General features: G+C 35.3%; 1 protein-coding gene across 2 annotated transcripts in view; it reads left to right on the top strand.

Annotated features, from left to right (window-relative positions):
- Positions 1–12,021, top strand: part of LOC136026289 (phospholipid-transporting ATPase ABCA3-like) — a 138,448-nt gene that overhangs the window by 58,047 nt on the left and 68,380 nt on the right. For both annotated transcript variants that reach the window (XM_065702691.1, XM_065702690.1), the window contains exons 9-10: positions 5,266–5,447; positions 11,209–11,352. In XM_065702691.1, the coding sequence (XP_065558763.1) occupies positions 5,266–5,447; positions 11,209–11,352 (326 nt within the window). The remainder of the gene's footprint in view (positions 1–5,265; positions 5,448–11,208; positions 11,353–12,021) is intronic.

Below are 12,021 nucleotides of genomic sequence, written 5' to 3'. Positions count from 1 at the left end.
TTATTAATTATTTTCGTGTATTAACTGCGCCTTCTACTGCCCTGATAAGATTTCAAATTTGAAAAATGGTTATAACCGTTAGATTATTTTTTTGAGGTTTTGCGCTTCTAAGATTTCTGCACCAGGGGCAAATGTCCCCTCTTTAACTCTCCTAAGACCGTCTCTGTGTATTTTTGTCCTTACGACATTCTGTTTCATTAACTATGTTTTCTTGTTCACAGGATTAATGCTATTGTGTTTATTAGGCTGATTATATCAAATCTTCTTTCGTAAATTCTAAGGTTGAAGACTTACAAAATCAGTTGTGATTTGAAGTTGTAAACAAGTAGATGATTATTTACATAAAATCCGTTTACATTTGGTAAGAGATCTCTTCTCAGAAAAATAATGGTCTTACACTTGTTTGTGTAACAAAAGGTTAATTGCGAAATTAATGGCCCTCCCATCGATGGTGCAACACACCTTTATACATCTCCCAGACTATAAAACAGCAAACAGTTCGTTAAAAACAGGATAAATTGTATACTAAAATAGTATGTGTTGCAAGAGAAAATCAAGGATTTTCGTGTGGGGGGGGGGGTACTATTTTTTTTAAGCACTTCAAAAATCGGTTTATGTGCATTTTGTTACGTTTTTATGAGTCAGACGAAAATTTCAGGGGAGTTCAAACTCAGTAACCCCCTCCCACATTGGATACGGGCTTTGATGTTTAGTTTACGAAAAATGCAATTCGACCCAAGAATGTTAAGATGGTTGGGTTACGCTTTGCGAATGTAGGTTGATAGCTTGCCAAAAATTTACTTGCCAACCGATCTTGGGTCGAACAAAAAGTAAGGCGTTCTTGAGCTGGCTGGAAGTGGCCATAAGGAAAGATGTCAAATTCCGATTAACTGCATAGGCTATTGAGGTAGCTGAGAAGTCGGAAATTCATCTTGAATAAAAATATAACAAGTTGGTTTTCCCTTTTATATTACATGTATGTTTCTAAGCTTTGGGATAACGTAGGGATAACTTCACCCAAATATTTGCTTTTCTTTTATTTTTTCTCTTTTGTTTCTTTCTGGCTAAAATTATCATTTCTGTTGTTTCTCTTTTCGTTTATGTTCTTTTTTTTTTCATACATCACGCATAGCCGGTGTAGTCTTTGATTCTATTTTTGCTGTTGGTTTGATCTAATATTCATATTATTTTCCAGGGACGTTTCCAAGACTTTACTTGGAGTGGGGTATTTTTTTGGAGGAGGTTTTACAATTAAAAAACGATCAAAAAATTGTTTTTATGCCTTCTGTTACGTTTTTACGAGTCGGACAAAAATTTTTGGCGAGGAGGTTCAAACCTGGTAACCCCCGTCCTAAATACGGCCTTACTACTCGTTTTGAGTATTATTAAAATATGATTTATTAGCTCGTGTAAGATGAGCTAATTTCTGCTCAGTTTAGATTCTCTTATCACTTATTTTCGTTGGACAGTTTTATATTTGAAGAAAATAGATTTTATTTTATTTAAGTTTAAATTTATTTCTTAAATTTATATCTTATGGGACGATGCTGGTGAAGTTAAGAAGAAAAAGCGAAATCCTCCGTTTGAATTCTGGACTTCATTTTAAATATATTTTGAACTTATATTATAGCTTAAATATTATAATTTTTTGTGGTTCAGTATATAATTAATTCATTTTAGGCCCTTTTTATAGTTTAAGCTTTATTTTCGAAATGAACGTCAATGCATTTAGGACACCATTCCTTTGTGTAATAAGAAAAATGTTAATAGTCTTTTCATTAAATAAAACGTTTCCTGTTGTAAATGTCTTTTATCAATAGGCAAAAAATGAATTGTCAATCTATTGTTAATTTCGAAAATTGAATACCCTATTCATTGTCAAATGCTTATTAATTGTTGGACACGAAATAAGTTTAGAGAGTTTCAAAAACCTCAACCAGTCTGTTGAAGGATATTTGTTGTTGTTGCAGTCTGTAGTTGTTGCAGACGTTAATTTTATACAGACTAATTGAAGGACGAATGTTTTCAGAAAATTGTCTAGTGTTGGTCTAAATAAGGATGGGCTTCATCAGGTTGCATGAAATGGACTACGAACTGGCTACGGGCTACGTTTAGCCCGCTTTATTGGGCGATACGCACAATTTTATGACCAGTTTTGTTAAGAAAAATGAAAGAAAAAAAGGTTACCAAATGCAAAAAAAAAAATCCTGTTGTTCGAGGGGGGAATGGGCTTTAATTTTCCCAATTGGGTTTTAATAACCTTCTCTTTTCTTTTCTCTTTTCTATCTTTTTTCATGCTCCCAGGTCCATTTTTTAACATAATCGTCTGGTCTTGGATCGTGTAGCTTATGCGGGCCTTTTATAGACTATGTAAGTCGTTCTTTTTCAACATGAAACTGCACATTCTGCTTCGTTTTTCATGTCTGCTTCGTTTTTTCCATGTTTCTTTGTAAAATCTTGGACGAGGGGCATTTTTGACTTGGGGATTTGGAAAATATAAAACTTTATTCGTCAATTCGGCCATAGTACCATGCTATCCTGACCGCACAGGATACACCTTTACCAGACTCTGGCAATAAATTGGCATTGGCGACACACAAAAAATAGGAGCTGCTGTCGTAGCACAGCTTTACATAAAGGGTTCCTTTCATCGAAAAAGTAATTAAACTACGGGAACTGTATCATGTGGACGTAATTTAACTGCCCACCTCCACTTCTCCCTCTCTATACCTCCCTCTCCCTCTCTATCTACTACTCCTCCCTTTCTATCTACCACTCCTCCCTCTCTATAGGACTTTGGTGAACGTAAAAAAACTTTATTTTCTAAAAGTGGAACTTTCCGAAAAAGACCTACATAACACGCAAGGCCCAGTAAAAGTCTTTTGAGCTTCTTGCCTTTGCTAATTCCTGATTTGTAAGATTCTGAGGAGTTCGGGAAAATATGTTAAACTTGAAATATGCCTTAAATTTCTGCTCAAATATTGGAATTTTGTTCTCAAAACCTATAGTCAAAGAAAAGCTGAATGAAATCAAAATAAAAAAAAATATGTATCTTTTTTCCGTGTTTGAAGCGTTTTGGTTATTTTCTAAGTCTTGTTAGTTTGGGAAAGAGGAGAAGTATGAGCATTAAAACCCCTTCTCAGAGCTGTAAGTTATGCTCCTAAGTCATTCTAGAGAGTTTATTCTCCTAATCTAACTAGTTTCTAAGATAGCAAAAAGTCCTATATCTAAAACTTGTTCTGTTTTTTAACCGTCAATTTGAGCATGGCAAAATGTCACACAGGTGGAATAAGAGTGATTTTAATAATTACTTGTAACTGTTTTTTAAGAGTTTCTATCGGTTAAGGTGACAAAACAGAAGTTTTTGCAGAGTAAAGTTCGAAATGCATGTATGCCTGTTTTGGGGCTCGTTAATTTTCAGGGAATTCAAGTCAGGCTTCTGGGTAGAACGATTCTAACCGCTGATTCACGGACTCGGAATCTTTTCCAGAGTCTCCAAGTCTTCAAATACTTTATCATATCTTTCTATATTTCAAATATATATTTCTACGGTTCTAGGCATTTACCCCCTGACGATTACTCCCCCCAGAAAATATCCATGTGGAAAGTACCCCCGGTTAATGCCCTCCCCCCTCTGGAAAATTAGGCTTTCCAAATTTGAGAATTTTATTTGAGTTTTTTTTTTTAATTTCCGTAAGGGGAATGAATTTTGGTACTTGTGTTTTATGCACCACTCACTCAAGATTGCGCTGTGTAAAACTCGAGGACCAACCGGTTTTTTCGTTATTTTTTTTTCAGCTTATTGCGAGACAAGACTAAGACAAGTGGCAGAATACATGGGAAATATGTAATTTGGGCTATATATTTGCACAAAGGGGGGGTGTATAGTATTTAGACAATTTGAAGTGAAAAAAAATCTTTCTAGGTATATGGCCACAAACAGACTAGTCTCAAGGATTAAATTTTGGTTAAGAATCTTCCAGTTACTGAGTGACAGGTTGCTTAAGGCATCTTATGAAGATTTATTCTCAGAGGGGAAAAAAAGATCATGGCCACCAAAAATAAAAGACATTTTAGACAAAACAGGGTTTTCTTCTGTTTGGAATGAAGGTAGAGGACCAATGGATATAAATACAAATTGGGAGAATGAGATTAAGATAGTACTAGAGAACCAAATGACCAAAAAATGGAGTGAAGAGAGGAAAAAAATTAGAAACATTAAAACTTTGTAAAGATGTTAAGGTGTTTTATGGGATGGAGTTCTACCTTAAGCTGAATTTTACAGCTAGATATTTGACGTTATGGATCCAGATCAGGGCCAATTATCGTAAGATTTCAAAGATATTCTAAAGAAAGATGTTCCAATGAAGACACATATACTTGACCGCTTTGCAGAGTTAAAGAAGACTATTTGGTTCCTTGCTTGAGCCGGATTCTCTAGGATAAGGGAAGGGGTATTCGGAAAAGATGATGCTTGGAAGTATGTTATTTTACTTTGTTCATGGCCGTATATTTAGCTTTAAAATACACTTATCTATCTATCTATCTAATATGAAGAAAAGTTACACCTAACACATTTTGCATGCATACCCGCTATACTTTACCCCCCCCCCCCTAATATGCAAATTTATAGTCCAGATTTGTTTCTTAAGTAACGAAGAAACCAACGAAAAAACCGGTTTGTTCTCGAGTTTTACACAGCGTAAACTTGGGTGAGTGGCGTATACTACAGAAGAACCAAAATTCCTTCCCCCTGCGGAAAAGAAAATTCAAACGAAATTCTCAAATTTTGAAAGCCTTATTTTCCCGGGTGGGGGGGGGGCTATTTTCAGTGGAGGGGTAACTGCGGGGGGGGGGGGGTAAACGCTGGCCACCTATTTTTGCAAATGAAACGATTAAGGGTTAAATCCTCCCCAATATTAATCTGAAAAAACTCTCATAGAAAGTCCGAAAATATAGAATGCTCTTTGTAAAGCTTCAATCACGCCGTTTTCTGTGCCTCTTAGAAAGATCCACTACCCTCCTCTCATCTAGTATCCGGTTCGCCACTAGACATTAATACTAAGGAGACTGAATGAATCAACTAAATCAAACGAAGCTTAAAATGATTGTCTATAATAACTAATCATTATGCATTTGGTAAATGATCTAATGGTGTTAATATGGTGCTAATAATCAAATACAGTGCTGATGGTCAAAATGGTGTTAATTCTATGGTAAGGTAGAGTTTATTCTTTTTCTTTTTTAAACTAGATACCATTTTAGGTGCTGGAATACAGTGGGATACTTTGTTTCGTGGTGTTTCCCCAGATGATGATTTCACCTTCGGAGATGTGCTGGTTATGCTTGCTATTGATGCATTTATCTACCTAATTCTGGCGTTTTATATTGAGGCTGTATTCCCTGGTGAATATGGTGTACCTTTGCCATGGTACTTTCCTTTTATGGTGAGTATTTGAACATTTAATGTGGTTGAATTTTTGTGCTTTTTAAAGGTATTTTGAAACGTCTTTACAAAACAAGAAATTCTTAGATATGTTCAAGTAAGTTTTTCAGAAGTAAGTTTTCCAGTTCAGCTTCCTCCGCAGGAGGTCGGGGAAGCTTTGGGTTCTTGCTACCATCTTTATATCCTGGTATTATTTTACGAAATGGCCGTAATGTTTTATATTTCTCATTGGAATTTCCCTATTTTTGCGTCTCTCTTGAAGTTTTGGCCTCTCCATCTCCCAAAACATAAAGTTCTATAGAAAAAATCTTGCGTAAGTGTCAAATTCAGATTTTTGGTACAGTTCTACTCTTGGGTACAAACTAAATACAACTTAAATTAATGTTCGTTAGATCAAAATATGGGAGAGGGCTCTTTTCAATTCAGGACACGTTGAATGGAACCTCGTAGGTAATTTTGTTCCCCTCCAAAAGACTTTGAAAGAACTTGTTCATTATTTCTTTCGGACGACGACTTGACTTTTGGTGATTTGCTGGCTATACTTGTTATCGATACATTTATCTACCCAATACCGACGTTTTATATTGTGACTGTATTCCCCGGTGAATATGGTGCACCCCTGGCATATTACTTTACTTTAATGGTGTGTATTTGAACCTTAAACATGGATGAAGTTCCATGTTTTAATGGTATTTTCAAACGTCTTTACAGAGCATATGCTTTCCAGGTTAGGTTTGTACACAGGGGCTGGGAAGCTTTGGATCTTGTCTACCCTCCCGATATCCAGGTATCATTTAAGAAATGACTGTATTCTTTTATATTTCCTTTTTTGTGTGTTTTTCGAAGCCCCCCCCCCCTAAAAAAATCAAAAAAAAAAAATCGGCGTAGAAAATCGTAAAAAATTCGTTACAGGTTCAGATTTATACGTACATGATTATTTTGAAAAATATCGGAAATAAAATGAGAAAAACTTCTAACAAACGTAAACCAGAAAGAAAATTCTTCTAATAAACAGGCAAACAATTAGAAGATTGTGGACATGGACGAAATTTATCAAACTTTGTTTCTTTTGAATCGCAAAGAAAAAAACTAATATTAAAATATCGTTTTTTTTTAAGGAGAAGGGATAATTTGCCCTCCTATCGTCTGTAAAGAAGTTACTAGATATGAACCATTTTCATATTTCGAGATATCTTGGGGGCTAAAAGTAAAACTGAAAAAGTAAAGAAAAAATTAAGGAATTTAAGAGAGAAATATAAATAATTTATTGATCTTTGGGATAGGAGTCAAGCTTCAAAGCCTTCCCTGTCAATATAAACAGACTGAGTCCATAAGGGAACCTCTTTGAAACATTTGTTTTTATGAATAAAAAAAATACACACCAAATTGTTTGTTTCTTTTAGGGGAAGAGATACTTTGCCTCCACCCCCCATCCAATAAAAAAGTCACTAAATGTGAAGTATTTACATGTACAATTATTTTTGAAGAGGATATCAAGGGATTTTAAAATAAAAATGAAGAAATAAAGGGAAAATCTATAGCTTTGAGAGATAAATAGTAATAATTTTTATTTTATTTTTGACGGGGGACTCTGACTTGAGGGGCTCCTCGACAGAATACATAAGGGAACCTCTATATTATGTCTTTTTCTATGAATGTAAGAAAAAAAAATACTAAATACAAACCATCATTTTTTGTTTCTTTTAAAGGGAGATTGATAATATACCTTCCATCTTCCCGTTAACAAGTCACTAAATATGAAGCATTTACAAGGGAAGATAAAAGGGCTAAAAATAAAAGTAAAAAAAAAATAGAGGAAAATCTATAAATTTTAGGGAGAAACAGTAACAATTTTCAGATTTTTGGATGAGGACTCAAACTTGAAGGCCCTCTCCTGTGAATATAAGCGGGCTGAGTCCATAAAGGAACCTCTTTGAAATCTTTATTTTTATGAATGTAAAAAAAAAAAAAAAAAAAAAATGAATACAAGTAAAAAGTGTCTGTCTCTTTTAGAGCGGAGGAGGCAATATCCCTTACTCTCTCCTATAAACAAGTCACTAAATATAAGGCATTTACATATACAAAAACTTCAGAAGTAATATCGAGGGGGTTAAAAATGAAACTGAAAAAATAAAGTAAAATATGTGAATTTAAGTGAGATTTTTTTTTCGTTTTTGGGGAAATTTTTTATATTTTTGGGTTTGGACTCAGATTTGAAGGTCTTCCCCTGTGAATATAAATAGACTGAGTCCATAAAGAAACCTCTTTGAATTTTTTTTTGAATTCCAAAAACTAAATTCATACAAATTTTTGTTTCTTTAAGGGGAAGAGATAAGTATTTTTGCTTCTAAATCTCATTAAAATCTTAATAGCAAACTGATAGTATCTTTACTAAACTTGGTGGAGTTGAATATAAGGAATACGTGCAGAAAAGGGTCAAATTCATTTCGGGACATTTACAAGGCATTATTGCTACAACATGGTAATAATTCCTGCTATTTCCATATTTGTGAAAAAAAAATTGATATCTTATTGTAGCAGTGAGCAAATTTATCATGACTGTTTTGGTTTATTGGGTTCAGCTTTTTCTCTAATGCTGTTATGTTTGTCATGGCAAATTGGTTGTACAGTCGTTTGCGCAATTCTAGTCAATTAACTACTGAAATAAGCATTTCATAATTGTGTTGCGAGAGCAACACTTTGGTTTTGTTCCGTTTTTTTTTTTTTTTTTTCCTATGCCGCCGATGTCGGCTTATTCCTGGAAACTGGTAAGGGTCTAACCTGTGCGGTTTTTACGGAAAGTGTGGACCTCAGGCCCGACTGATGAATATGGCATTACATTTTGGAAAGCTCTGCAGAACTCTTGCCTGGGGCCAAAAAGGATGGTTTTGCTTGTCCACGAGCCAGAGCCTACGGTGTGTGAAGTGAAGTGGAGTTATGTAGCCTATGTCAGAGAGGAGTATCTGAAGTCCTGCAGCCAAGCTTTCGTTTCATCAAACCATGTTTCTGCTTTCGAGTGGAAAGCTCCGTTCTAGCAGGCAAGCAGGCAGGCACCACTTTCAAATTGAAGATGGACTAAAATCGAAATATATGCGGCAGTTAACCGGCCCCAGAGCCAATATATCTTCTTTGAGTGATAAATAGAAAAATTTACAGAAGCAAAACAGTGGCATTTTCCCACGGGTCCGAAAGTGCTGCCGTGATTTTCGCTGGGTTTATCATCTGTTTTTTTTTCGGACTTGGGATTGAGGTAGAGAAATGTTATCAGACGTACCTATTAAACTTTAAAAGTTCTATCATTGCTAAAAAAAAATTGGAGCTCATCCTTTGCTCCTTTCTAAGTGGTGACGTTAGAAAGCTGGCCTACGACAAAAAAAAAAACAACTTTTGAATGAAGACAGATATAATTTTTTTTTGGACGGCAATCGATAGCTCTTGATGAGCTGATCAAAGTATATGTCATCCATTTTTGATACAAAAATTCCTTCATGAGATTCCTTCAAGATTTCAAACAGAAATCTTGGAAACCGGAAATCTTGGAAAACCATTAGAGTGGAAAGATCAGGATGAAACTTGATGGGAAGAATAAGCACAAGTTATAGATATGAGATTGACATAATTGTTACGGATCCGTTTCCTTTGAGGGAGCTGGGGGTTGTTAATTTGGAAAAATCACAAAAATTGAGGTATTTTTAACTTAAGAACGGGTGACCGGATCTTAATGAAATTCGATATTTAGAAGGAACTCCTGTCTCAGGGCTCTTATTTCAAATCCCGACCAGATCTTTTGACATTGGGGGAAATTGGAGGGGGAAACCGGAAATCTTGGAAAATGCTTATAAATGTCGTAGATACGTGATTGACGTAACCGGACTGGATCCGCTCTCTTTGGTGGAGTTAGGTGGTGGGGTTCAGTGCTTTGGCGAGTTTGGTGCTTCTGGACATGCTAGGACGATGAAAATTGGTAGGTGTGTTAGGGAGCTGCACAAATTGACTTGATAAAGTCGTTTTCCTTGATTCGACCATCTGGGGGGCTAAAGGGAGAGAAAAATTGAGGTATTTTTAACTTACGAGTGGGTGATCGGATCTTAATGAATTTTAATATTTATAAGGACCTCGTGACTCAGAGCTCTTATTTTAAATCCCGAACGGCATTAAGCCTCTGATTTTCCTTTTAAATCAATCTATTGATTCTTAGAATTTTGCTCGAGCTCATACCATATGAGCTCTTGGCTCTTAGCTCTTTTTGCCTCGTCACAAGTGCCATATGAGCTCTTAGCTCTTGTTTACCCACCCATGACCAAACATTCATCCCTTTTTGATGATAAATCCTGCATTTAAAAAAATGGAAAAATTACAAAATTTCCATTCCTTACCCAGTGGGTCGTAACAAGGATGGCATCCCCAGATGCATAGCTATTAGACCCTTTCACTATTTTAAAGACAACCATTTTTTCAAATTTCAAATTTTACTCAGGGGAGGGGAGTAGCTGTTCCTTAGATTTTGTTGATATACCCTCCTGATAACCTTTTTCCAATTAAAAACCATATAGGTAAACAATCACGGAGATAGGAGCTATGTTGGGTTTTATCGTTGGAAATATTTAGTACTATTTTTTTTTGTTTCTTAATTAAGTGACTAAATTAAGCAACGGATGCATAAATAATCATAAATGATGCATAGGAGCATAAATATTCAACGGATACGCCCCCCCCCTTTTCGAAAATCAAACGAATTTTCTTTTGAAGTGTAGCACTAAACTTGATGAATCTTATATATTTGAAATCAGCATAATAAGGCAATGTAAACTAATATGATGCTGTCTTTGCTTATTTATCTGCATGCTTTTGTTGTGTTTGATTTCTGGACTTGATCCGCTTTAATGCATAGCCTAACCTACATCCCAAGATTAGTGTTACATATGTACAAAATGATATATTATTGGTATAAATAAATAAAGCCTTTTTACGTTGATGTCGTCTGATAAATTATCTAAAAGTACCTAGAACAATATAAAAGAAATCCAATTGTTTGAATTAGCTAAGTGGAATCTTGGATGTACATCTAAATTTTTTTTTTAGAAAAATCGACAATTTTAATTATAATGAAAAAGTCCTTCTTATACAGCTATATATTTTTTGATAGTAGTGGAACAAAATAAAAAAAGAACTTGGATGAAAAATCGTAAAAACGTATTGCACCAAATAGCTTGAAAAAGTGTAATTCTCTTTGGGAATCAGCGGAACGTTAACTTGTGTATTTTTACGGACGAATGACATTGTCAACTTTAACTAATTAATTTTGCTTATTTATGTTCACGGTTCAACTTGGCAACACTGTTAAAATTGTGGTAGAGCCATAAAAACTTCTTAATGTCGAAACAACCAAGAAAAAATTCTTCGAAAATCGTGGTTTTCAGGTATAATTGATTTGGGTTGTGTTCTAGGGGAAAAAATGTCTTTATTTTGATTTTTTCGTACTTTAAAGATTAATACAGAAATCAGTGAAAGCGCGGGAAATAAACTGTGTTAATAATTTTCATTTGATACAAGGGAGAGGGGGAGTAGATAGTCTGTCACATAGTATTTTATATGCCTGCTGTTAGTTTACCGTCTTGCCCTCTACTGATCTTCTTACTACTTCTATTGCTGTGTTCTTGTATTCGCAAAAGCTATACTTTTACAAATGTGGTTTTGAGCGCCCGTATCTATGATAACTTTTTTTGAGCGTCCGTATTTATGACGATATTTTGTTTTTACAGAAAAGTTATTGGTGCAGAACTTCTTGGGATGAGATCGATCCCCTTTCAATGGAAGTTACGGATAATCGTATACCTCCCTCTGAATTCATTGAAGAGGAACCTCTTGGTCTCAGAGCTGGTGTTCAAATTAAAAACCTCACAAAGGTAATATTTGTTTTTCTTTATTTATGCTGCTATGCGGGTGATAAAACATATTCATAAGTGCACTAAGGAGTCGCTATTCCCTCCCCCTCCCCTGGAGAGATCAAAATGCATATTACTTATTGAATCATGTGGTATTTGGAGTAAAGATAATTTTTATGTCTCTTGTTGTTGCTGTTTGTTCGCATATTGGAACCACTCAATAGAATCTTGAAAGCAGGATTTGCTTCCTGTGTAGACAATATACTTTAAAATTTTACACAGGCAACCATCTGTATGCTTCCAATAACCAATACTGTATTTAAACAATGGACAAAGTTCATAACTAGCAGCCCCTCCCCTGGGGACTGCGGAGGATTAAGTCATCATCAAAGATATAGCTATAAGGTTGTTTGATTGTACTGAAAAAATGGCTGTCTCAAAATTTTGATCGGGTGACATTGAAGAAAAATTAGCATAGGAGGGGAGCTACCTATCCCCAATATTTTTGGTCGCTTAAAAAGGACACTAGAACTTTTGATTTCCAATCAAATGAGCCCCCTTCCGATTTACCACGATCACTGGTTCGATATGATCACCCCTGGGAAAAAACAAAAGCTCAGAGCTCATATGGCACTTGTGACGAGGCTGGAAGAGCCAAGAGCTCACATGGTATGAGCTCTAGCAAAATTC

The sequence above is a fragment of the Artemia franciscana genome, chromosome 4 (assembly GCF_032884065.1).
Source record: "Artemia franciscana chromosome 4, ASM3288406v1, whole genome shotgun sequence".
NCBI classification, from domain to species: Eukaryota; Metazoa; Arthropoda; class Branchiopoda; order Anostraca; family Artemiidae; genus Artemia; species Artemia franciscana.
This window is presented reverse-complemented; position numbering and strand designations above follow the sequence as displayed.